Source organism: Aotus nancymaae, unplaced genomic scaffold (genome assembly GCF_030222135.1).
Source record: "Aotus nancymaae isolate 86718 unplaced genomic scaffold, 86718_ANA_hifiasm-v0.15.2.pri h1tg000059l, whole genome shotgun sequence".
Taxonomy (NCBI): Eukaryota; Metazoa; Chordata; class Mammalia; order Primates; family Aotidae; genus Aotus; species Aotus nancymaae.
Window position 1 is genome coordinate 62,241,741 of NW_026988473.1, and position 27,404 is coordinate 62,269,144.

General features: G+C 42.9%; 2 protein-coding genes across 7 annotated transcripts in view; both read right to left on the reverse strand.

Annotated features, from left to right (window-relative positions):
• Nucleotides 1-19,812, reverse strand: part of GAB2 (GRB2 associated binding protein 2) — a 214,712-nt gene extending 194,900 nt beyond the window's left edge. The window contains exons 1-2 of one of the 2 annotated variants that reach the window (XM_012469578.2): nucleotides 19,238-19,812; nucleotides 14,868-14,934 (exon numbers count right to left, since the gene is read on the reverse strand). Coding sequence is in view for 1 of the 2 variants with exons in the window: in XM_021671824.2 (XP_021527499.2) it covers nucleotides 7,802-7,879 (78 nt within the window). In the remaining variant the exon portion in view is untranslated. Of the gene's footprint in view, nucleotides 1-7,801; nucleotides 7,881-14,867; nucleotides 14,935-19,237 lie in introns of those variants that run through there. The other variant, XM_021671824.2, reaches the window with a different exon arrangement.
• Nucleotides 19,813-25,925: 6,113 nt separating this feature from the next.
• The window catches only part of NARS2 (asparaginyl-tRNA synthetase 2, mitochondrial), a 146,429-nt gene continuing 144,950 nt past the window's right edge, over nucleotides 25,926-27,404 (reverse strand). For all 5 annotated transcript variants that reach the window (XM_021671826.2, XM_021671825.2, XM_021671827.2 and 2 more), the window contains one exon: nucleotides 25,926-26,772. In XM_021671826.2, coding sequence (XP_021527501.2) covers nucleotides 26,628-26,772 — 145 coding nt within the window. In that variant the 3' untranslated portion in view covers nucleotides 25,926-26,627. The remainder of the gene's footprint in view (nucleotides 26,773-27,404) is intronic.

Consider the following 27,404-nt stretch of genomic DNA (forward strand, 5'->3'; position numbering starts at 1 on the left):
GGGAAGCCAAGGCAGGAGGACTGCTTAAGCTCAGGAGTTTGAGACCAGCCTGGGGAACATAGGGAGACTCCGTCTCTACAAATAATAAAAAAACATTAGCCAGAAACAGTGGTGCACACCTGTAGTCCCAATTACTTGGGAGGCTGAGACAGGATCACCTGAACCCAGGAATTTGAGGCTGCAGTCAGCCGTGAGTGTGCCACTGCACTCCAGTCTGGCTGATAGAGCAAGATGCTGTCTGGGGCAGAGTGGGGGAGGGAGGGGGAGAAGAAAAAAAAGAAATCAAGGAAGACATAAATAAACGTAAAATAAGTTCATGGACAGGAAGACTCAACATAGTAAAGCTGTCATTTCTAAGCAAATTGGTAAACAGGTGTAATGTACTTCCTATGAAAATCTCAGCAAGACTATTTACTTTGGCATAAACAAGATTATTCTAAAATTTGTATTGAAAGGTAAAGTAAATAGAAAGCTAAAACACTTTGAAAAATAAGAATAAAGTAGAGGAATCAGTCTACCAGATTTCAAGACTTATCATATAGCTATAGTTGCCAAGATTATGTGGTATTGGCAGAGGGACAGACACATGGGAAAATGGACCAGAAGAGAGACACCAGAAACAGAGCCACACAAGTATGTCCCACTGATTTTTGACAAAGGTAAAAAAGCAATTCAACAGAAGGAGGGCTTTGTCAACAACAATGACAACAACAAAAGAACTTCAATCTAAGTCTCACATCTTTTTTTTTTTTTTTTTTTTTGAGACGGAGTTTCGCTCTTGTTACCCAGGCTGGAGCGCAATGGCGCGATCTCGGCTCACCGCAACCTCCGCCTCCTGGCTTCAGGCAATTCTCCTGCCTCAGCCTCCCGAGTAGCTGGGATTACAGGCACGCGCCACCGTGCCCAGCTAATTTTTGTATTTTTAGTAGAGACGGGGTTTCACCATGTTGACCAGGATGGTCTCGATCTCTTGACCTCGTGATCCACCGCCTCGGCCTCCCAAAGTGCTGGGATTACAGGCGTGAGCCACCGCACCCAGCCTAAGTCTCACATCTTATATGAAAACTAACTCACAGTGAATCATGGCCTTAAAGGAAAAATATAAACTTCTAAAATGTGTAGGGGGAAAAAAAACCAGAAAGGCTGGGGGTGCTGGCTCACGTCTGTAATCCCAGCACTTTGGGAGGCTAACCACGAGGTCAAGAGATTGAGACCATCCTGGCCAACATGGTGAAACCCCATTTCTACAAAAAAATACAAAAATTAGCTGGATGTGGTGGTGTGCACCTGTAGCCCCAGCTACTTGGGAGGCTGAGGCAGGAGAGCTGCTTGAATCTGGGAAGCAGAGGTTGCAGGGAGATCATGCCACTGACTCCAGCCTGGCGACAGAACGAGACTCCGTCTCAAAAAACAAACAAACAAACAACAACAACAGGAGAAAATCTCTGGGATCTAGGACTAGGCAGAGTTCTTAGACTTGATGAAAAAAGTACAATCTATAAAAGGAAAAACTGATAAATTGGACTTCATCCAAATTAGAAATTTTTGCTATGTGAAAGACCCTGTTAGACAAGTGACAAGACAAGTTATAGACTGGAAGAAAATATCTGCAAACCAAATAGTCAACAAAGGACTAATAAGCACATAAAGAACCCTCAAAACTCAACAGTAACAACAACAAAAACTATATAGAAAAGGCTGGGTGCAGTGGCTAATACCTGCAATCACAGCCCTTTGGGAGGCCAAGGCGGACGGATCACCTAAAGTCAGGTGTTCGAGACCAGCCTGGCCAACATGGTGAAACCCCATCTCTACTAAAAATACAAAAATTAGCTGAGCATGCTGGTGGGCACCTGTAATCCCAGCTATCTGGGAGGCTGAGGCAGGAGAATTGCTTGAACCCAGGAGGCAGAGGTTGCAGTGAGCCAAGATCGTGCCATTGCACTCCAGCATGGGCAACAAGAGGGAAACTCCATCTCAAAAAAAAAAAAAAAAAAAAAAAAAAAAAACCAAAAAAACCAAAAAAAACTATATAGAAAATACTCAAAATACTTGAAGACATTTGACTAAAGAGAATACACAGATGGTAAATAATCGTAGAAAAGATGTTCAACACCATTAGCCATAAGGGAAATGTAAATTACAACTAATGGGTGAATAGTTAAACTGTGGTATAGCAACACCGTGAAATACTACTTAGCAATAAAAAACAATAACTACTGATACATGGAATGAGGATCAATCTCCAGAGAATTATGCTGAATGAAAAAAAGTTCAAAAACTTAAGTACTAAGTGAATCCATTTAAATAACACACATGAAGTATCAGAGAACAAATTAGTGGTTGTCATAGGTTAAGGATGTGGTAGGGGTGGGATGGCAGTGGACTGATTATGAAAGGGCAACATAAGGAATCCTACAGTGATGGAAACGTTCTGCATCTTGACTGTATCAGTCAATATACTGATTGTGATATTGTACTATAGTTTTGCAAGACGTTACCATTAAGGAAAACTGGCTAATAGTTACATTAATCTCTGTTTACTATTTCTTACAACTAGATATGCGTGTAGAATTACCTAAAAATGAAATGTTTAAGTTTTTAAAAAGCCCACGCTTTAGGACAAACCTAGATGACTTTGGGCAAGTCACTTCCCTTTATCAAAGGGCTAAAATGATTAAATTAAAAAATCAACAGTCTAAGCATAGTGCCTGGTACAAAGTAAGTGCTCACAAGATGGCTACTAAAATAATTACTCCTGAAAGTCATGGCAGTGGGGATGAAGACACGTATAACAAAAGATATTTAGATGACATCACTAATGGCTTTTGGTGACAGATTAGACATGGGATAGTGGGTGACAGGGAGTCAAAGATAATTCCCAAGTTTCTCATTTGAGCAAGTGGGTGCTTAGTGGCACTGTTTACTGAGCAGATGTAGGGTGAAGAGATGAACAAAGAAGAGTTAATTTTGGATGTGCTGGGTTTGTATTGACTGGGAAACATTCAAATAGAGATGCCCAGTTAACAGTTGGATATATAAGTGTGAAATTCAGAACAAAACTTTGAGATGGAAATTTAACTGGATAATGGCCAGCATGCAAATAATAACTGAAGCCAGGAGAATGGACAATGTTGCCAAAGGGGAGAAATCACACAACCACTATGACTATAAAGGAGCTTCAACCTTTAAGGACTAGATAAAGGGGTCAGTCTAACAAAGGAGACACAGAGTATCCAGAAAAGGAGAAAAATCACGCATTTATAGTGTCAGCCAAGACAAGAGGAAGGTGTTTCAAAATAGAGTGGTCAACTATGACCAAGCAGTGAAGAGATTAATCAAAATGAGGAGTAAAAAATCATCCTTTGAATTTAGTGACCTGGGTAGTGCTGGTGCCTTTGTGAAAATAGCTTTGGTGAATAACAAAGTAGGTTTCCACTGAAGCAGACTGAGGAAAAGATGGGAGAAAGGAAGACTGTATAAACCACCAACAAGTTTATCCCTGAAGAAAAGGAGAGTACAGAGAGGGAAAGAAGTTGAAGATTTGTTACAGGATACGAATTATCTGAATAGGGAGGAGAAGATATGATTCAAAGTATAAGTAGCAGGATTAGCTCAGATAGAAGAGGCACTTCATCTACTCTAAGAAAAGGGAACAAGAAAGGAACCATGCAGGCTGGGCACAGTGGCTCATGCCCGTAATCCCAGCACTTTGGGAGGCTGAGATGGGTGGACCTGGAACTCCCAGGTCAGGAGTTCCAGCCTGACCAACATGGTGAAATGCCGTCTCTACTAAAAATGCAAAATTGACCAGGTGTGGTGGTGCATGCCTGTAATCCAAGCTACTTGGGAGGCTGAGGCAGGAGAATTGCTTGAACACGGGAGGTGGAGGTTGCAATGAGCCCGCATCATGCTGTTCCACTTCAGCCGGGTCAACAAGAACAAAACTCTACCTCAAAAAAAAAAGAAAAAAGAAAAGAAAAGAAAGGAACTATGCAGGCCGGACGTGGTGGCTCACGTCTGTAATCCCAGCACTTTGGGAGGTCGAGGCAGGCGGATCATGAGGTCAAGAAATCGAGACCATCCTGGCCAACATGGTGAAACCCCATCTCCACTAAAAATAGAAAAATTAGCCGGGGGTGGTGGCACGCGCGTGTGGTCCCAGCTACTCGGGAGGCTGAGGCGGAAGAATCGCTTGAACCCAGAAGGTGGAGGTTGCAGTGAGTCGAGAGTGCGCCACTGCACTCCAGCCTGGCGACAGAGCAAGACTCCGTCTCAAAAAAAAAAAAAAAAAAGAAAGAAAGAAAAAGAAAGGAATTATGCAGATACAGGTAAATTTGAAAATGAGGCCACAGTGTGTACAACTGCTCCCTCATCATTGCAATTTTCTTTGTGAAGGAGAAGGCAAAGCCATTGCCAAGACTGAAAGACTGGAATCATTTATTTGTTCTTTTCATTTACTGGATTGTTATTCCAAGCACCTAATCCAGTACCTGGGACATAGATTTAATAAGTTTATCTAATAAAATGGAAATAAACAATCACTGTAACCTTAATGCCGTTGTTCATGAAAATCTGTGCACGACTTCCTTCAAGATAGCCACTAGGGGGCAGTGCTGCTGCCAATCTTACTCCCTAAATCTTTTAACCCAGTGAAATTCATAGAAACAATGCAGTGTAGGTCATATTAATAAAATGTTTTTTTCCCAAGAAAATTCTGCTTAAGATTTATATATATGTACTTGTTCATGCATTCGAGTGCATGTACATACACACACAAATACACTGAGGCACGACAGGAGGGTTGTTACTTTTGCCAGTCTCCCACTGCAACTATATTAGGAGGCCACAGGGGCAATACTTAGCATTTTCCAGAGTCATTTTTTGTAATTTATCTGGGGCACTCAGCAAATAGCAGTTAGATCTTTTATACTTATAATTAACTAGAAAAGGCTGATGAAAAAAATCCCTAAAAACTAATTGTTCAAACATTTGCCTTTGCTTCTCCTAAGATGTTTTTCCCCTCTACACGTCCCCCTTTACCCCCAAAAAATAAGCTTTTTGTTTTTCTTTGAAATGGAGTCTCATTCTGTCACCCAGGCTGAAGTGCAGTGGTGCAATCTTGGCTCAAACCTCCAACTTCCAGGTTCAAGCCATTCTCCTGTCTCAGCCTCCTGAGTAGCTGGGACTACAAGTGCCCTCCACCATGCCCAGCTAATTTTTGTATTTATGGTAGAGATGGGGTTTCACCATGTTGGCCAGGCTGGTCTTAAACTTCTGACCTCCAGTGATCCACCCACCTTGGCCTCCCAAAGTCCTGGGATTACAAGCATGAGCCACGGCGCCCAGCCTTCAAATCAAATCAGGTTTTAAAACAATCGTTTTAAATAGTTATAACCTAGTTCATAAATCACTTTTTTACTTTATTTCATATGCTTGATGCATTCTTACAATCAGGATTTCTTAATCTACAATATAACATGCCTGTGATGTATACCAAAAACAGCAGCTACTGTGGGTAAATATATAGCAGTGGGGCTGAAAATACTTTCCAAGTTTGGTTCTAATGAACCTGGGCCTCTACTGAAATAAGCAAACTAGCAGAGTTTTAACTTACAACAGGATGCAAAAATTCTCAATACCCAAAAAGAAAAGTAGATGTAAAGCCCTACTGTTCCCCAGAAGCTTAGGGTTACAGATATCAGCACAGTTTCAACTGGGGTGAAACAATTTCCACAGGGCAGAGGCTCCAGTCATGTAAATGAACACTAAACATCCTAGCCTACGAAAAGCTGTGACTTAAAGCTGTTAAATTCTGACACCTGATGGGCTGGAGGTGCATGAAAGATGGGAAAGAGAGGCTGAGGCCGTCATATGACTCTAGATTCGTTTAAATGGGTAAAAAGGTGCTTGACCCAAATGCTTTCGAACATGGTTATTTTGAACTAATGTTGTTTGGGAACGAAAACACCCAAGAAATGGGTCATAAAGAGAGTCTGGGTGAGAGTTCAAGGAGTGATAAATCAAATGTGGATACAGTGTCATATTGTTTGCAAACTGTTTCAAAAACAAGTTTCAAGGTTTTTTAATGTTCAAATTTGAAAATTAAGGGTCATATTTTTTGCTGTGGACACTATGCCACTAAGCTGGCATGGCATCTATTTGTATAGATAATTTTTGGAAGCTCTTTGGGACAAAGTTTCTAAAATATTTATAAAATTGTTAATAGTAAACCACTGTTCCTTAACTCTAATTAAAATATTCAGCTTTGCTAATGAACCGATACAACCCTTAAGAGGAAAAAAGTTAATTTCTTAATAATTATACTTTGGCTACACAGACACCCCTAAAAATGAGCTTTCAAACTGAGATGAACAATTTACTGCTTCATCCCTCCTATAAATCTACAACCACTTTCAAAAGTCATGTGCTAAATCCTTAGATTTTTTTCCCCAGCAAAAATCTACGTAAGAGCCTGATTTCATTGACACACACACTCGCACTCCGCAACAACAACACTTCCTTTGAAAAACAGAATGTCACTTCCTCAGTCCAGAGGCCACAAGTCCCTTGATTCTGATCTGGGGAGCCAAGACAGGAAATTCTGGTAGGCTTCTGCCTCTCCCCCCATGGACAGACACTGGTGCAGCTGACAGAGGGCAGGGTCTATTCCGAGCTCCCTTGATGCACTGCAGCTGGAGGCAACGGCTCCCTTCCAGGCTGTGGGAGTGATCCCAGAGTCCGGCCCCACAGCCTGTTAAACAAGGGCATTTCATGGGAAGTGGAGAGGGAGCTGATGAGAGACCTTGAAGCCTTCCAGCAACCTTACCCCCATTTCCAAACTCCCGCGACTACCCCAGGACCATTTCGGCCAAACCTCAGTAACTGGCACCATCGTGTACTTTGACCTCACCAGGGAAGGCATCCTCTGGGGAGAGGGTTAAAAAAGAGCCAGAACTCCACAGCTCGGCGCCACGCCGTGCTACCTCCCCCAGGCTGCCAGTTCCCCACCTAGAGGGAAGAGGCTGTGCCAGCGATGTCAGTAAACACTGTCGGTTGGCAACACCTGGCCGCGGAGAGCCTCGCTCTCTCCTGAACCCAGACACTCAGGAGCTGCCCGGTCCCAAGCCCGGGCCAGCCACGGGGACCAAACTGCAGTGTCACACCGGGGTCGGGGGAGGCGCCTGTGAGAGACGAACCGAATAAAGGGACAGAAGGGGGACAAACAAATGAGTCACTTAATACAAGGGCTGCACATGCCGCTGACGCTGCCCGTGATGCAGCCGCGGACGGAGGGAGGCCGGCGGCCGGGAGGGGCGGGCGGAGAAAGGGAAGGAGAGGGCGCGAGGCGCTCGCCCTTTGTAGGGCCGTCCGCGCGCCCCCACAGCCTACGCCCCCCTTTCCCGCCCACTCCCCGACGCTGCGAGCTGAAGCTGCTCGCGGCTGCCGCGGTGCCCCAGCCCCGGGAGTCAACTCTCTCGGTCTCCAGAAGCCACCAATACAAACTTCGGTACTATATTTAGTTTACGGGCAGGCCAGCTGGGGAGGCGCCGCCGCCGCGCCCGCCTGGCGGAGCGGGAGCCGCAACCTCAACCTGCCGCCCGCCCCGCCCCTCGGCGGCGCACCTGTGACAGGTGTGCAGGTGCCCCACACGCCCCCGGCCGCTCCTCGCCCCGGCCCCCGCGGCCCCGGGCCCGAGCTCCCCAGCCTACCGTCCCTCCGGGAGCCCCCTGCCCCTCCGCAGGCCCCGGGGCGCCCCCCGCCCGGCCGCCCGCCCCTCTGCGGCCGCGCCCGCACTCACATAGCGCCTCAACTTCTTCTCGGGGGGCGATTTCCTCAGCCAGCCGGTGCACACCACGTCGCCGCCGCCGCCGCTCATGCTGCCGGCCTGGTCCCGCCGCCTGGTCGCGCGGACGAGGGCGCGGGCTCGGGCAGCTGGGGCAGCGGCCGGCGGTGCGCAGCTCGCGGGAGGGCAGGGGCGGGGCGGGCGGCCCGGCGGGGACGAGGCGGCGCGGCGCGCGCCCGCTTCCCCGCCCCGAGCGCGCTCAGTCCGCACTCCCAGCCCGGCGGGGGGGCGGCTGCAGCAGGAAGGCCAGCGCGCTCGCCACGCCCGCTCCCGCCGCGCCCCCGAGGCGGCCGCGCACGCGGACGAGGGGCTGGGGACCCGCGAGGACACAGAAAGCTGCCGCCGCCGGCGCGCCCCGGAGTCTCGCTTTCTCCTGAGGCCCCAAGCCGCGGGCGCGGAGGCTGGGGAGGCGGCCGCGCCCCTGGCGCTGGCTGGTGTGAGGGGAAGGGAGGGCGCGCCCTCGATCGATTTTTCACCGAATGTCGATGGGGAAGGGATCGGCGAGCTGCTCGCGTTTCCGATCTATTCCCGGAGTTTCAGGTTTCCGCGGGTCAGGTTCCGGCTGAAAGGAGGGACCCCCTTCCCAGCAAGAAGCTCCTTGACTCTGGCGCCCCTCGCCAGGAGGAGGAGACGGACCTACTACGCGCCGGGAGACTTTGCACTCGTAGCTTACAGGCTTGTCTTCAATATCGTTCCCATTTTATGGAGAGCCTAAGGGCCAGGGCTTATAAAGCCGAGCCAAGTTTCTAATTCAGGTGTGTGAGGGAGGAGGGGTCCCGCTCATTTGCTATTCAAAATGAGGCAGTGCCTCAATGGGATCAACCTGGGGCTCTCTCATTGCGGGGAAACAAAGTCCAGCTGACTCCCTCCCACATTGCCTCTGGGAAAACACAGTTTAGTATAGAAAATTCGTATGATGTGAATGGAAGAAGCAAAACTAGTCAATGTAGTTCATAGTGAATTGAAAGGCAAGCTCAAGTGTAGAACAAGAAGAAATTGGGGTCAAAATTCCCCAACGTTCCCGCTCATTGACACAGGCTATGAGACCTCTGTTTGTAAATACAATGATAGCCTCTTACTACGCAGTGAGGGTTCCCAGATGTTCGTGGAAGCACACAACCCCAGCACTTCAGCGGGAAGCAGGTAGAAAAAAAATCTTTTGTACGAGCTCTTTTCTCATCACAGAGTGCCTCTCCAAGCAGCATTAAAAGGCAGGCGCGGTGGCTAACGCCTGTAATCCCAAAACTTTGGGAGGCCGAAGCGGGTGGATCACCTGAGGTCAGGAGTTTGAGATCAGCCTGGCCAACATAATGAAACTCTGTCTTTACTAAATATACAAAAATTAGCTGTGAGTGCCTGTAGTTCCAGCTGCTAGGGAGGCTGAGGCAGGAGAATCGCTTAAACCCGAGAGGCGGAGGTTGCAGTGAGCCAGGATAGTGCCACTGCACTCCGGCCTGGGCGACACAGTGAGACTCTGTCTCAAAAAAAAAAAAAAAAAAAAGGCAGGTTCTCCCTAACTACTCTGAGAAGTTTTTTCAACGGGGAACCGTGCTTTGTGGACAGGTGAATTGGATAAGCAGCATCTTGCACTGCCCCACACAATCTTAGACTAAGCTGTTTTGTTCTTTCTGTCTGCGCCACTTAGTTGTTTCAAGCAGTTGGAACAACAGATCTTGGTCCAACAGATCTTGGTTGGGTTGGGGAAGTTCACCCTCTTCAGTTTGGAAAAGCGAATCAATCCCCTACCACGTACTTAGTTCTTCTAGATACCCTGGGAGCTTTAGTGGTCCGTCCCCTGGATCTAACATTTCACTGACTTTCTTCAAAATCCAGTGTACTGCTGGATGGGAAGTAAAGCCAGAACTGTTAGGCTGGGATCAGAGCTCCCTTAACCTTCCAATTTAGGGATCCTTAAGTCACATATGAAGGGCCACTACCAGAATGATGGTCATTTTAACTTCTGGCTTCAAGTACCTTACCTCCCGGTAAGACATAATCAGGAGGCGGTGACTCCCAACCAAAATAAAGCCATCCTGACTTCATTCACATCTGAGTCATGCTGCCAAGTCCCAGGGATTGCAGAGTCGGAGAAATCTGCATGGTTTGGCTGCAGCTGAGGTTTGTGATGCAAGTCAGGCAGATGTATGCCCTATCTTCCCCCAGAAATCTTTTAGGTATCTTTTGATAGTTATATAATTCAAAACACAGATTGGAAGACTGTTTAGCAAGAGTTAATTGAGGGTTAGGTCATATTCTGCCAGAAATTCTTTAAGGTCTTATTTTGTTTGTTTAGGAAAAGATGGTGTTATTTACAATTTCATGTGGAAATGGAAGTTTGCTGTTTCTTGTTTGGCCAGTGACAGGAGGAACCTTGAAATAATACAACAGCCACCGGCTATTGGTTTCAGTAAGAGTTCTCTGAACATCTCCATCTTTCCCCAAAGGTTAAAAAGAAAGGGGCTTTTGGCCGGGCGCGGTGGCTCACGCCTGTAATCCCAGCACTTTGGGAGGCCCAGGCGGGTGGATCACGAGGTCAAGAGATCGAGACCATCCTGGTCAACATGGTGAAACCCCGTCTCTACTAAAAATACTAAAAATTAGCTGGGCACGGTGGCGCCTGCCTGTAATCTCAGCTACTCAGGAGGCTGAGGCTGGAGAATTGCCTGAAGCCAGGAGGCGGAGGTTGCGGTGAGCCGAGATCGCGCCATTGCGCTCCGGCCTGGGTAACAAGAGTGAAACTCCGTCTCAAAAAAAAAAAAAAAAAAAAAAAAGGGCCTTTTTTTCTGTGCTCTTCAGCTGAATTCCCACCCTGCGTTCCTCTTGCTACCAGTGCCTAGCATGGGCTCTGCATAGGAAGCAAGACGACTGCTGAAGTCCCTAGCTGCACCCTGGAGTGGCTCAGTCTTTTGAGCCTGAAAGGCATGCCAGGCCTGGAAACAGCCCTCGAACGGAACGTTCCTGTCTGGGCCTTTACGAAGTCCTCTCCGCTCCCTGCTGTGTGTGTGTGTGTGTGTGTGTGTGTGTGTGTGTGTCTGTTTAAATGCTCCCTGGTTTTTGCTGGAGGAAAAAAAAAAGGGGAAAACAAATCATTTGAATGATTTACATGAAGATAGGCGCCATCTATCGGAACCAGTTGGGGTGACAATCCCCCACCCCCAAGCCCTGAGCGGACATGCATCACTGGCCCATAATTTAAGACAATTTTGTTTAAAGACCACTGGTATTTCCTGGGGGAATTAATGGCCGGGTCCAAGAGTGCTTTGGTTCATTAATCCTATATTCTCATTAAATTCTCAGGAAATGACCATCTTATGAGGAAGGAGCACTGCAGAGATTAGAAATGCACACTGGGAGAGCATGGGTACCAATTTGGCTCCCGCTCCTGGCTTCTCCCACTCCCCACAAAGCCTGGGGTTCTAAAAGGTGCACCGTGGCTTTGAGTATCATCAGCAACAGCCTGCATCCGTGCCTGTTTGGGAGTTGAGGGTTTGTGGCCAGTGGCAGGTGCATGGCTGGTGGAATGCTCCCAGAAACGGGCTGAAGGGCTGGAAGGAGAGCTGTCCTCAACTGCACACCAGACTGGTGTGATTAATACCACCCACGCCAGGCGTGACATCAGTGATTGGACTGGGGGTGGGGATGGATGTTTGTGTGCTAGCCCTTCTGCTTTTTCTCCCCTTCAATTTAGTTGACAGGTTAATTTCAGAACTGAGTGCTGCTTGTCAAGGTCAGTGTGACCAGCTGAGCCACCTCAGCTGGTGTCTTTCAGGACACTGATCTCTCAGGCACATTAAGGTGCTTCTTTAACCCCTAGTTACTTTAGGCCCACATGGTTCCCTGTATCAAATTACTCTAACTTACTCAAGTCAACTCTGGGCATCTGGTTGAGGATGAGATCTGGAAGTAGGATTGGGGTGTGGTTAAAGACCTAATTGGGTTTCCTCCCTGTCTGTGGCTAATAGTCTGAGAGTTACTTGACACTATACCCAGTGGGAAATGACCATCTTATGAGGAAGGAGCACTGCAGAGATTAGAGAGTGGGAGACATTTTGAAAATAAACTTTCGGCCAGGCACAGTGAGTGGCTCACGCCTGTAATCCCAACACTTTGGGATGCTGAGGCAGATGAATCACTTGAGGTCAGGAGTTTGAGACCAGCCTGACCAACATGGTGAAACCCCAACTCTACTAAACATACAAAAATTAGCTGGTTGTGGTGGCATGTGCCTGTAATCCCAGTTACTTGGGAGGCTGAGGCAGGAGAATTGCTGGAACCTGGGAGGTGGAGGTTGCAGTGAGCTGAGGTTGCACCATTGCACTCCAGCCTGGGCGACAAGAGTGAGACTCTGTCACAAAAAATAAAGAAAGAAAGAAAGAAAGAAAGAAAATAAACTTTCTTAGAGAAAAGTTTGAGCAAGCCCATTTTCCTAATTTGTCCTTTGAAAATAACCAGAATCAGTGCTAATGGCTCTGTGGCAATTAGGCTCCCAGGACTTTGCTGCTGACACTGGTAAATCAGTTGTCATAATCTACCAAGAACAAAGACTGTCAAGATCCTTGAGGAAGTGCTGTAGTCTTCCAAACCACACTGCATGCTGGCTCCTTTTATTTGCTTTGCAGAGAGAACTCCTACCTTGAATTAGATCTTGAACATACGTCAAGACCTCTTTCCCTAAAACTGACTGTCCCCATTCCCCACAAAGTTGTTTACTCTTTTCTTGGTATCCACACTGCACCTATATAAATTGGATTATCACACTGTACTGCAAATATTTCCTTGTCAAGGAACCGTGAGTTCCTTGAAGACAGGAATATGTTTTTCTCATTTTTTTTTTTTTTAGTAGAGACAAGGTCTTGCTATGTTGCCCAGGCTAATCTTGAACTCCTGGGCTCACATGATCTTCCTGCCTTGGCTTCCCAAAGTGCTGCTGGGATTACAGGAGTGAGCTACCACATCTGGCCTTTCCTTATTTTTGTATTCCCAGAGCTTCCCAGCATGGTACCAGCACACAAGAGATGCTCACTAAATGTTCGTTGTGAGAATGATGGAACCAATCCTGAAAGGATGACAGGTGGGGGCTGTGGACCACTGGAACATCTAGACCCTGATCCATACAAACCACAGAATAGTATCTGTGAAGCTACTTATAAGCAGCTGCAGTGGGTTTTTTAAAATAAAAGTTGTCAGGTAACATTGCATGTTTATTGTGTAAAACATGGTGTTTTGAAATATAAATATATATAAAATACACACTGTGGGATGGTTAAATCTAGCTAATTAAAAATGCATTACCTAATATAGTTATCATTTTTGTGGTAAGAACACTTAACATCCACTTTCTCGCATTGTGTTTAATTCCACAGCTATCTAATTCCAGAACATTTTCATCACCCCCAAAAGAAACTCCACATCCATTAGCTGTAACTCTCCATTCCCCCAATCCCATCCCCTGGCAACCACTAACCTACTTTTTAATCTCTACTGATTTGCCAATTCTAGACATCTCACATAACCAGAATCATACAATATATGACCTCGTGTCTAACTTCTTTTGCTTTGTGTGTGTGTGTGTGTGTGTGTGTGTATATATATATATATGTATTTTGAGACCGAGTCTCACTCAGTCACCAGGCACCAGGCTGGAGTGCAGTGGCACGACCTCGGCTCACTGCAACCTCTGCCTCCCGGGTTCAAGCAATTCTCCTGCCTCAGCCTCCCGAGTAGCTGGGACTACAGGCGCGCTCCACCATGCCCAGCTAATTTTTTTGTATTTTTAGTAGAGACAGGGTTCCACCATGTTGGCTAGGATGGTCTTCATCTCTTGACCTCGTGATCCACTTGCCTCAGCCTCCCAAAGTGCTGAGATTACAGGCGTGAGCCACTGCGCCCGGCCAGCTTTGTATGTTTTTAAGGTTCATCCATGTTGAAGCACTTATTCTTTCTTCATTCCTTTTTAAGGATGAATAATATTCCATTATATGACTACACCACATTTTATCCATTCATCAGTTGATGTACATTACAGTTGTTTCCACTTTTTGGCTACTATGAATAATGCTATTGCGATCATTCCTGTACAAGTTTTTGTATGGACATATGTTTTTTTTTTTTGGACATATGTTTTCAATCTAGGTATTTATCTAGGCGTGAAAATGCTGAGTCATATGGTGACACTGTTTAACTTTTTAAGGAACTGCTGAACTTTTTTCCACAGTGGCTACACCATTTTACAATCCCATCAGCAATGTGTGAGGGTTCCAATCTGTCCACGTCTTTTCCAGTACTTATTTCCCATTTTTTTATTACAACTTATTTTTAACGATGTTACATTTTAAGTCATCTTGCAAAATTATTCACAATTGAACAGTCGATTCTCCTGGGTTGATATGAGCCAGCTCTAGCATACCACTGCATAAAGCCACTAAAGAAAATCCCACCACTTTCTCTCTACTCAGTTCGACTTCTTTTTGCTGGCAAAAGCAATACTCAACAGATTTGAATTTCCTTCTTCTTACATCCTTCCTTTAGAAAACTGAAACAAAAGATCTCAGGTTCCCTTCTCTTTGGTAATTGAGATGACTTTTGACTGCTGGAGAATCACAAAATTTTCAGCTCCCACCAAGCACCCCAGCAGAACAGGGTGTTTCTCTCCTACATTTGTGTTGAGGAAAAAAATTAAACCCAAAATGTATCTTCCTGACACCCAGATGTATCTTCCGGAGGAGCTCTCAAGCAGTTGCTTCAACAGGGCAAACAGCTGTGGTCTGTTTCAACATAATTTGATGTAATCAGGGTTAATTCTGATGATGTAGTAACTCTGAAGACTGTTTTTTAACTGGATTATTGTTGGGTCAACAATCATGTGGCATTACATTTAGTGGCTGAAACAAAAGCCAGAATTAAAACAGCTTCCCCTCAGCCTCACCCACCCCTTCTAAATGACAGCCTCACTAGGAATAGAAGTTAAGAGGCACATTTAACACAATTAGCCAAAGAAGGAAAGTAGATGGAGTCAAACTACCTGCAAGCATCTCCGACGTCCAGTGTCAACCTAGAATAAGAGCTGGAAACTTTGTTGTTTTCTTTTCCTAGAATGGTTAGAAAATATGTTGGCAGCAATCAGTATAATTTAATATTTTCATAACATTCTAGGAAAAAGCCCTGACATTTTCCTCTGAAACTTTCCTGAACCAGACAAATGATTTTAGCAGTTCATCGTTGCTCTGTATTTTCCATGCCTGTTTTCAAAATGATTATTTTAAGTGAACACTAAATTCATGGTGTGGCATACCAGGGCTAAAAGAATGTGGTATACAAAGCTCTGCACACATTTGGCACTGTTTCTGAAGAGCAACGTCTTTATCTTATTTCCATCGATTTGGCCATCATTGTTATGGTCAGTACAACTGCAGGGTCTGGGCTGCTCTGCATGCACACATACTTATTTAGTCTCTTCTAGTTTTTAGTTTTGGCTAATCTGAAACACAGCAAAAGCCCACGATAAAGGCCATTCTTAATACAGTTCTGGAAAGCAGAATCTTCAAAAATAGATGGTTTGGGAAGCTGCCAATGTCTTGGTTCTTAAAAATCTTTTAAGTCCAGTTGTGTGGTTCCAAAAAAGGTCTGACATGTGTCCAATTCCTCTGTAAATAAGCCTCCATTTATTTATTTGCTTTCTGTTTTTGTGACTGAGACTATTAAGAAATTTGAAAAGCAAAGAAGCCACTTACCCTCCTACTGCATCTTATTTTATCAGGAATTCCCCATCTAAGTAATTCCTGATTAACATATATTCTGGGATATGTAGATGTGATTACAAGGTAATGAGAATTAAAAAGTAATTCCTTCTGTAAGTCACATAGTAACTTGACTTGTTTTAGTTGTCAAAGCAGATACCCATTTCAAACTCACTCAAGATCAGATGGAGATTTATTAATAAGAAAGTGAGTTATCTCCCATGGAACCCATGAAAAAGTTGAATAATCTGGCCTCAGAAAGAGCAGCAGCCAGGGAATAAACATGGCAAAAACCAGGCATCCATTTTGTATGTGTCTCTCTCAGGCCATATAGTTTCTCATCTTAAACATTTTGCCTTCATTTCTTCCTCTTTGAAGACTGCTTTCTGTCTCTCAGAGTACATGGTTACCCTCTGGCCCCTAAGTTTATATGTTCCTGGCTCAAGCAACCTGTCCAGGAACTCTACTGTCCTCAGCCCCAATTTCTAGAGAGAAAATGAAACTGGTCTATTTGGAGTCAGGTGTCCACCCCTAGTCCAATCAGCAAACGATGCTCTGGCCCCAGGATGTCTGTTAGGGACCCACTAGCCAGGACAAGGGTAGAGGAATTGCCAGAAAAAGGACAGGATAACTAAGTAGATACCTTGGAAGGTGTTTAATAGAGACACAAAAACCAATCTTGTTTCTTTCGGGACACACCTAGTACCTATTCCTTTAAATTAGGATTATACTTAGAAAAGCACGTTTCTTTCTATTCAAATACATGTTAATAGGGAATGGTTACTTATGTACATGTTAGTCAAGTCTCAGTAGGGATTTTCTGAGAACGTACTACTTCAAGTTCAGCATACAAATACCAAGACAAGATTAGGTTCTTCAGAATTTCAGGGTCTTTCTGGGGAGAGAAATAGGCAGATATTGATAGTAGTATTTGGGCAATGTTATAAAAGGGGTATGTTCAAAGGATTGTGGGAGCACTGAGAATTATGAACCAACTGTATGGGGACTGAAACTGTATGAGGTTAGGTTTTAATTAGTTTTGGGAACCCGATAGATAGGCACAGATAGACATGTTAACTTTTGTTGAATTAATGACATAAACAGTAGCTACCTTCAATTTGAAGGCAATAAACTTGTCTAGATTAAGAGAGCGAAGTGGGGAAAACCACTAACTGAAAATCTGAGCAACTAAGTTCATTTGGGGCTAGCTTCTGAATTTCTTCTCATTTAATACATTCATTCAACAATACTTACTGAGCATTTACTATGCACAGGCACAAGGCTAGGTGCTGGCAATATAATGATGAACAGCATAGAGATGTTCTTCAGAAGAAGTCCAAGTCACTATATTCCAGAAGCAATGCCAGGAGAATGCCCTATAAATCACCTTCAGTAACAGACAGATAACTAAACTCATTATTACTTTTGATTCCTGCCTTTTGGTCCTATGTTCAGGAAACAGCTCTAGATAGATTTGTGCTGAAAAAGATAGTTTAAAAATTTATGAGATATTTCAGACACATAAAAAGGGAAAAGCCAGTTTGGGAAATTTTTTTTTAAAGAAATATTTCCCTGTTCTCTGATGGATGCATTCCCCCCACCGTTTTTGGTCACTTTAGTGATTTATTTGGCAGTTTTTTAATGAGTGCCCACTAAGTGTGAGATACTCTCCAAGGCACTGCAGCTATAAAAATGAATGCATTCTTGTTTCTGCTGTCACTGAGCTCACATTCCGGCAGAGGAGATGAATGGCAGCATAAGACAACCTGTATTTGTGTAAGGTACTAAAGGAACATAACAAAAGGAGAAAGTCTGGAAGCCACTGTCCAACCCTTGGTTTACTGAAGTAAAAACAACTTAAACACATGAAAATGCAGAAATCCTAGCTGCATTTTGGAGTGTCACCACTCTTGAAAAAAGCCTCATAGCCTCAGACAATGTGATCAGAGCTGTTAATATTTTGATTCTGGGCAACTAAGAGGTGACAGATGTGTAGCCTGAGAAAGCCACCCAAGCCCATTTACAGGCATGTGGAGACAAGCAGTGTTGAGTCAGGGTGCAGGGTACACCCCAGCTCTGGGCAGGACAGGTACCTGAGCAGAGGACTTTTAAAATTTTCTGTTGAGGGCTACTAACCCAACAGAAGAAAATCCATCAAGAACTAAATGATAGTGAAACTTGACACAAAAATTTCCATGTCAGATTTTTAAAAAAATGATTGTTGATCAACAAATAGCCCACTCTTACATTTTGAGAAACATTAGCCAGCACAAGTTTGTACTTAGTAAACTAGATGTAAGTTGTTGTTTTCAATATGACTGACATATCTGCTGAGGGGGTGGGGTGGAGAAAGGAAGGGGAAGCACCTGGATGTTGATACATTACTAGGCATAGAAGGAACCAGAGTGGGAGATTAACACTCGCATAGAAAGAAAAAAACATGGGAGAAGACGTGGAGAGAAATGGAGTGAGAAAAGAGATAAAAGCTGAGAGGTATGGTAGTTTCTATACTTCATGGGGTCCAAGGGGTATCACTGCAGCCTGGCTTTCCCATCCTTGACAGAAAGGCATAAAAACCAGCTCAAGCATACAGAGAGAACAGAATAACTTCTTCAATAAGCAGGAGATTTGTATAATTACTACTTACCCTTTAGTGTAAAAATATTAAAACCTCACTACAGGTTTCTCAATACAGAATTAAAGTACTTACACTAGAATTACTCAGGGTGACTCTTTATAAAAACGTAAACTATGAGCTGTTCCATCCCAGACCTACTGAATCAGACCTTCTGGTGGGAGTAGGATAATCTGAATTTTTAATACGCTTCCCAGTGATTCATATACACAGTAAACTTTGACAAGACTGTACAGAATGGGAGTCCCTGACTTGAAGGAGTGTGTTCTATTTGTCTCAGCACCCATAGAATCTAGGTTGGTAGGGCTTGGTAGAGAGCACAATAAAAATTTATTGAACTAAACCGAATATACCTAATTTACCTAAGAGGTTTTAAAGAAAAAGTCACTCAATTCCACTGGCCTCTAATTCATTTTTTTCCATATTCTAGTCTATGTACACAGCTTTTACACTGTTGTAATTGCATACTCACCATTTTAAACTATATTTTTCAATACATTTTCTCTAATTTTTAGTGGCTATAAAATATTCCACCCAACAGGAAAAAGTATCTTCGATCATACAGATTTTGAGTTTTCAAAAGGTTTTCCTTAGGAGACCTTACATTTGTGCAGTGCTTGTCAGTTTATGACACCCTTTTACACAATCTTCATTGCTTTCACAACACTCTATAAGATAAGCATTATCCTCATTTTGCAGATGGGTATACAGACAGAGATTAACTAACTTGCTCAAGCGTCTACAGCTAGTAAGCGGAATGTCAGATTAAACCAGGGTCTTCTCACTGTGCATCTAATGCCCTTTCCAAGGCACCAAATACTTAGCAACATTTTGTGGCAGGAATCTGACTCAACAGTTTCCTGATGCAATAACCTGTAATTTAAAATGTGGCAGATGGAAATTACATTAAAGAGATCATCGGCCAGCTATATCCTAACTATATAGGAATCAGCTCCTGCCTCTTGGGGTACTACAAAGAAAATGCATATATTAGTTGACATCTTCTGTTGAAAAACTTACTGTTCTTCAGTAATGCCTCATGATGGTCTGTATATGACCCAAGCCCATTTCTGCAATCTTCACATGAAGGGGGTTGGGACTGTTCCTGAACACCTTGACACTGTAATTAAAGTTCTTCAGCAACTACCACAGGCTGTAAGGCAGATAGGAAGGAGGCAATGGGGACTTGAAAGCTCTTCTAATATTAAGATTGTTATCACAGGATACTTGGGTAGCAGCTGAGTGAACAGGAGAGGGAAGCTTTTATCTACCAATAGAAAGGCCCATTATAAGGACACACTGCCTGATGAATAAAAGGGGCGGAGCACTTCAGGGAAGGATAGACTGTCCACCTGAGCAGTTAGAGGTTCTATACTAGAAAACAAGAGTTGTAGTGTTTCTATTTTATTCCATTTGCATGATACAGAGAGACAGGTTTCCTTATTCTCAGGGAGAGGTTTCTAAAAACCAGAGCTCTCTGAGGACAGAAAAACTTCTTGGCTGGGTGTGGTGGCTCACACCTGTAATCCTGGCACTTTGGGAGACCGAGGCAAGCGATTACTTGAGCAGATGAGTTTAAGACCAGCCTGGGCAACAAAGTGAGACCCTGTATCTACAAAAAATTAGCTAGGTGTGATGGCGCATACCTGTGATCCCAACTACATGGGAGGCTGAGGATTGCTTGAGCCCAGGAGGTCAAGGCTGCAGTGAGCCATGTTCATAACGCTGCACTTCAGCCTGGGCGGCAAAGGAAGACCCTATTTCCAAAAAATAAGGCTAGGCACAGTGGCTCATGCCTGTAATCCCTGCCCTTTCAGAGGCCATGGTGGGAGGACCACTTGAGCCCAGGAGTTCAACACCAGCCTGGGCAACATGGCAAAACCCTGTCTCTACAAGAAATACAAAAATTAGCTGGGCGTGGTGGCTTGTGCCTGTGGTCCCAGCTATGTAGGAGACTGAGGCAAGAGGATCACTTGAGCCGGGAGGCTGAGGTTGCAGTGAGCCATGATCACACCACTGCACTCCAGCCTGGGCGAGAGAGTGAGAAACTGTTTAAAAAAACAAAAAATCTATTAAGGTAGTGAGTTCTTATTCAGTGAAACTACAGTAGGTAAATTACTAGGAATTGGGAGAAATACAGGGGGGAGTAGTTCATATATCATAGGCAGGGGAAGGGATATCTTCTTTAAGGAGAGATTTTTCAAAACTAGATTCCTAGGGAAATGGCAAACCATCAATTCTTGTTGAGCCAGTGTGTACAGAAAGTTATGAGTCACCGTAGATGGCTCAGGTTCGGCAAAATACAGTTCCAGTTGTGTATGTGTGTACGTGTTGCAGAAAAAAACCTTTGTTACACAGGCCCACCAAGTTTCTATTTTCAGAGTATCACCTTGAAAAATCAAAGGTCTTGGCTGGGTGTGATGGCTCACGCCTGTAATCCCAGCACTTTGGGAGGCCGAGGAGGGTGGATCACGAAGTCAAGAGATTAAGACTATCCTAGCCAACATGGTTAAACCCTGTCTCTACTAAAAACACAAAAATTAGCTGAGTGTGGTGGCATGTGCCTGTAGTCCCAGCTACTCGGGTGGCTGAGGCAGGACAATCACTTGAATCTGAGAGGCAGAGGGTGCAGTAAGCCAAGATCGCACCACTGTATTCCAGCCTGGCAAAAGAGAGAAAAAAAAAAAAAAAGAAGAAAGAAAAATCAAAGATCTATGACTTTGAGGAAGATAAAATTCTCATCAACATTTCTTTATCTTTCTATGCACAATTCGAGGATGATCCTAAGAGGAAGGTAGGGCAAATGTGAGTGTAAACTCATAAAAAAATTCAGGTTAAAAAAAAATTGAGGCACAATGAGCTTAAGTACGTTGCTGGGTCTAGGATCCTTCATCCCATTTTCAGTATTTCTCTTTACTTGAATGTATTTGACATCAAATATCATCTTCCTTCATATGCTCCTGCCCCTGTGGTCGAACAAGGTCAAGGTATGTATTTTGCGACACATTCAGTAAACTATGGGACTTAAGGTGCACGATTCTTTGGTTATTAGGTTTTATATTTCTGGCTTTCTCTGGAAGCTGAGGGCAGTGAATTTTATTTGTAGTCTTTTTCTCAGTATTAGGAACTTTCAATTTTTATAACAAATAAACCAAATCAATTTCATGCCCAGTAAGATCCAAAGAACAAGGTCCACAATATATTGTCTTGTTAACTAAGAAAATAAGATACATGAAAAATGTTTATGAACTGTAAAGCAATGCCCAAATAAGTCATATTAATAATTATGAACAGTAAAGGTATAGCGGAAAAATTTTGAAAAGTCATGAGCTATGTTAATTCAATGATCAGCTGCCGGAATGACAGTTTAAAAACCACCTAAAATCCTGATGGCTTCTTTATAAAGGTCCCCCAGAAATTACCCAGTATGCTGATAATGGCTAGAAATTCACTGGACTCCATTTACAGGAATGCTGGGTCCAAACTGCAAAATAGCTAAATAGAGCCTTAGCTGATCAAAGGCCAATCTAGGGCTCCTGGCAACAGTAGAATGTCCAAGTTCAGGGAGGGATGTTGACCATGACCTAATAAGATGCTTTCTTCTTTCCTTTTCTTTTTTATGCTTTAAAAAAATTTTTTTTAATTACTTTTTTTTAAAGATGGTGTTTCACCATGTTGGTCAGGCTGGTCTTGAACTCCCGACCTCAGGTGATCCATCCACCTTGGCCTTCAAAGTGCTTGGATTACAGGCGTGAGCCACCGCGCCCGGCCAGATGCTTTCTTATGAAAGTTGCACTGAATCATTTCAATAGAGTGATAAAGGTGGCTTTCTGCCGTTTTCTTTTACTTTTCTGTTATTTTTTTTTTCTGAGATGCAGACTGCCACCCAGGCTGGAGTGCAGTGGTGCAATCTCGGCTCACTGCAACCTCTGCCTCCCAGGTTTCCAGTGATTCTCCTGCCTCAGCCTCCCAAGTAGCTGGGATTACAGGCTCCTGCCACCACACCTGGCTAATTTTTGAATTTTTAGTAGAGATGGGGTTTCACCATGTTAGTCAGGCTGGTCTTGAACTCCTGACCTCAGGTGATCCGCCCATGTTGGCCTCCCAAAGTGCTGGGATTAACAGGTGTGAGCCACCTCACCTGGCCTGCTTTCTGCCCTTTTCTTACTGCTTCTACTATCTTTTAATTCGGAAGATTAACTGGGAAGAAACTACAATCAGATGTTACTCACCAGTTTTTTAAATTATACATACTTTAGATTGCAGACTGAATACAAATATTAATCAGAAGCCAAAACACCCCACACATTTCTTATCAATCAACCCAGGCCAATCTGTCTTTCAACTGTACATTTTTATGTTCTTGCCTCACCACTAAAATAAACATAGGAATAAATAGCAATCCAATCCAAATAAGCATCTCTCATCTATAATTATCTGAAGCAAGGGATTTAAAGGTAGGTAGAGTTAATCCACCTCACCAATTGCATCTTCAATGCCTGTTCAGTCATGCTTCAATGTCTACATTCAATTTATAACGAATATGAATACATTATAGAGGGAGGCTTCTGGCAGATCCAGTCTGACAAGAACAAAAGGTCAAACAGTTCTTTTGCTGTTCTGTGACAGTTAAAGAGTCTCTGGGTTGGGTTAAAGGGTTGAAGAGTTATGTCTAGATCTGGAATGGATCACTCACACAATTAAGTTCTTGTCAGACCAAAAGACATGACAGCACAACTTTCCCCAGGCAAAAGGACAGCCAGATGGAAAGCAACTATTTTTTTTCAACCTATTTCAAATTTTGAAATAAGAATGGGAATTAATGATGGAAAAAACATTTCTAAGTTTAAGAATATACTTCTACTTGGGTTGCAGGGGTTACACTTGGAAATCTTGGGAAAACAATCTGATTTTTTTCCCTCATTGGAAACTGGTTACTCAAGTGAAAAACTAACCCTCTCATCACCTTTTAACTCAGAAACTAAACACTAAAAGATTATTAGAGTGTAGACAGTACATTGACTTACACAACACTGTTTGCAATGTAGACTTTAGATATTCATAGCTCAGCTGATGAGTAAACATTTTGAGTTTTTCCCTGCTGCTGCTGCCTGCAAGCAACAGTTTAGTTTTGGCATTTTCATCATCTTTGTCTGACATGAATTTTTGTTTTTGTTCAATTATTGGCGAAACAGAAGTATTGAGCCAAAGACAAATTATTAGGCTTGCTATAGGTGGTAAGTATTTGGCTTCAAACAGATATTGTGTGATCAACTGTCAAGGAAAACAACGCACAAGTATAAAGTTTTAGAAATACTCTGCCAAAAACGCTATAAAAAAGGCAAGATGGGCCAGGTGCGGTGGCTTACACCTGTAATCCTAGCACTTTGGCAGGCTGAGGTGGGTGGATCACAAGGTCAGGAGTTCGAGACCAGCCTGCCCAAAATGGTGAAAACCCATATCTACTAAAAATACAAAAATTAGCTGGGTGTGGTGGCAGGCGCCTGTAATCCCAACTACCTGGGAGGCTGAGGCATGATAATCGTTTGAACCCTGGAAGTGGAGGTGGCAGTGAGCCGAGATCATGACATTTCACTCTGGCCTGGGCAACAGAGCAAGATTCTGTCTCAAGAAATAAATAAATAAATAAAAAGGCAAGATGACTTGAGAAAGACCTTTCCTCTCTCCACATACACAATATATGAACACATTTAAGTCTATTATTCAACTTTCAGTGATATGACTTTGTTATACATTGCGGAGACCTAATACGCACTACAATAGGGGACTACGTATTGCCTAAAGGTTAGACTCTAAATCAATTATTAGGGACTATGTCCAGAACACGTTCACAAAAGATTAAGAGATAAAAGGATCCATAGATCCTTTTTACCTACTTCAAAATGATACTACTGTAGATAAAAAACTGGAGGCCACAAAGATTATTTTACTTGCCTAATGCTCTACAACTAAATGTATGGTGATGCTGGGTCCAGAACCTGGGGTTACTCTAAGTCAGCATTATTTTGTAAACCTTCGTCATGGTAACATCGCAATTCTATTAGGTTCCTCAAAAATCATGGGAGGAATAATTCCTGAGAGCCTTGAAATTATAGTGCTTCTGGGTTCTGGGTCTGTGACTGTCCCTTGTTTCACAAAATGAATATGGTATCTAGTAAGACCTCATGCCAAATCAATACAGGCTGACGCTGCAAATGTTTTTAAAATGGTTTCTGCATCTTATCTTCTAGGTCTAAGGTTAAATGTCATTTCTTCAGACATGCCTTTTCTAGCAAGCTTACCTATGCTTGTCCTGTTCTTTATATAACTTTACAGCACATAATACATTTTGAAATAACACATTTATTTAATTATTATATATCTTCTCAAATACATTATTAATTCCATGAAGGCAGGGTCATCTCTGTTTTGTTCACAACTGTTTATGTAGCACCTACCACACAGTCTCAGCATATAAAAGAGGCTCTAATATTTATTGAATAAACAAATGAATTTCTCTCTCAAATTATGGTTGAGGCAAGCCTTACGGAAGCCCTCATTATTCCTTTTAGTCTGTCCTAAACTTGATATCTAAGCTCAAGGGATTAAAGTTCCAGGGAAGTAGATTTTCCTGAGATTTTAGCTCAGCAAAAGCTACCAATTAGAAAGATTCAGAAATGGAATGAGCAATTTTGTAGGACACTGATTTCTTTGTTAAAAAGAGGCTGGAAAACCAAGTGCCCAGGTAAACAGAATCTCTCTGCATTAGGCAGGTCAACTTTGACAAACTCTCAGGTGTCTTCAAAGCCTAAGATACTGGAATTTGTTTCTTTTCGGCTGTTTGATTTTGAATTAGGTTAAGATAAAGTATACATACAAAGTTCATTAGGAAATAATCTAGGAGAAGCCATCTAATGAGACTCAGAAAACTGATTATTCAGGCATGTGTGCCCATTTACAATTATTTGATACATGCGTATTTTACCGAGAATACAATTTGCTATAGGTCCTTCTACATGTAACTCAATGAAGAGTAAAGGTCCTTCTACATGTAACTCAATAAAGACTAAACAAGAGTTTTTTTAAAAGTTTATGTAGCATTTCAGTTTTAAACACATATGCGTGTATGTGCACACATACAAACACACACACACACGATTATGTCAACTCTGAAGAAAATGATGTTGAGCTCCTACACAGTAAGCAGCTTGTCCAAAGTGCTAGAACTGTCAGGTCCCAAACCCCCAAATCAGTGCTGTTCTCGCTCTCATAAACCACACTATTTTTTTTTTTTTGAGATGGAGTCTCCCTCTGTCGTCCAGGCTGGAGTGCAGTGGTGCGTTCTTGGCTAACCACAACCTCAGCCTCCCAGGTTCAAGTGATTCTCCTACCTCAGCCTCCCGAGTAGCTGGGATTACAGGCGCCTGCCACCATGCCTGGCTAATTTTTGTATTTTTAGTAGAGATAGGATTTCACCATGTTGGCCAGGCTGGTCTCCAACAACTGACCTCAGTCTCCCAAAGTGCTGGGATTACAAGAGTGAGCCACCATGCCCAGCTGACCACACTACTTTTTAACTCTAGAATTACCCATCCTTTAGGCTCAGCCAAATTTCCATCCTCATCTTGAATTGAAAATACCTATCTTCCAAATTTTACTAGAAAAGGATCAAATGAAATTAAAAAACATATCACTTTTTTTCCATAGGTGCCAGTAAAAAAATCTGTTTTATTAGAGAAATTATAAACACCAAATATAAACAAATTATAACACGACTGTGATTAAAGAGTTTAAATAGTTAATACAACATCTCATTAGCTTTTATAATTGAAAAGCAACAGTTATTAAATGTGATTTTTCATCCAGTTCAATGAAAGGAGATTTCAATTCAGAATAGCTACTTTATTAAGTCAATTAAGACCTTAAGGAATATTTTTTTTCTGCAATGTTTAGTTAAAGCACTGAAAATAAGATACGTATTTATCACAAAGTATATGGCAAGGGGAGAAAAGATCCAACATTATTTTGATCTACTAGATGGTTCTCAAAAATTACACAGGAAAGTGATTTAATGACAAAGTAAAATACACTATCTCATCCTGTTTAAGAGTTGAAAAGAAACTTTGAGACTATCTAATTCAATTTCTTCATTTCTTCTTAATTGAGGTAAAGGATTTGAGAGTTCCCTTGCTATAAGTACCTCTTCTTAGGGGAAATCGTCCTTACGTGAAATGCCTCAACTTTCTAAGAAAATCACAACCAGTTATATTTTTTCTATGATAGCTTATGGCACCACAACAATTACATACTGAAATCTGCATTTCTAAAATCCAAACATGCATTCTAATGTATGCAGAAATCATGTGCAGTGCCTCTGCCATGAGGTGCTTTTCCTTAACCAATGTTCCAGCTATAAAAGACATGAATGAGGAAACCTTGGGAAAGGAATAACATCTTTGATATTGTCAACTCCCAAGATGCACTGCAGGTAGCGTTCAAATCCCATCCCAAAACCTCCATGTGGCACAGATCCAAATCGACGAAGGTCCAGATACCTGTTTTTCAAAAAAGAAAATCATCACCTATACATGTTGTATAAGATCAGATGTTATGGTAAGAATTTTATGTTTCAAAAGTATTTTGCAATCATTTGTTATTATTTACCTCACCTCACTGTGATAGACCAATCTTTCCCCTCCACAGACAGACCATGGAAAGGAGAAGTTGAATAATCTATCCAAGGTTACCCAGAGAAACAGCAGTGGACCCCGTCATACAGTCACGGGCTTTGGTCACTTTTCCTTTTTAAGCTATTATATTTATGCGTTTATGACAGAATATTTGCCTCAGGAGGCTACAGAAGATTTTCTATAGCTTTACTCATTTTCTTGAAAATATATGCCTCTTTTATTTCTTGGTACATTAATAACAATGCTTTCTTTCCTTCCCCAAATCATATTGTTCAATACACAGAGGAGACTGCAGAGTATTGCCTGTTACATTACAAAGAGATATCCTACAGAACAGACTATAAGCTACAACAGAGCAGGAATTGTGCTTCATTCAACTTTTGATTGCCAGGGAATGCTCTAGAGTAGGTGTGTACTACATAAAGTTTTGTTTGAAGGCATAAAAATACATGCTTGAATGCTGGAGTGAGGAGAAACCTTCCATTATCTGCCTCAGG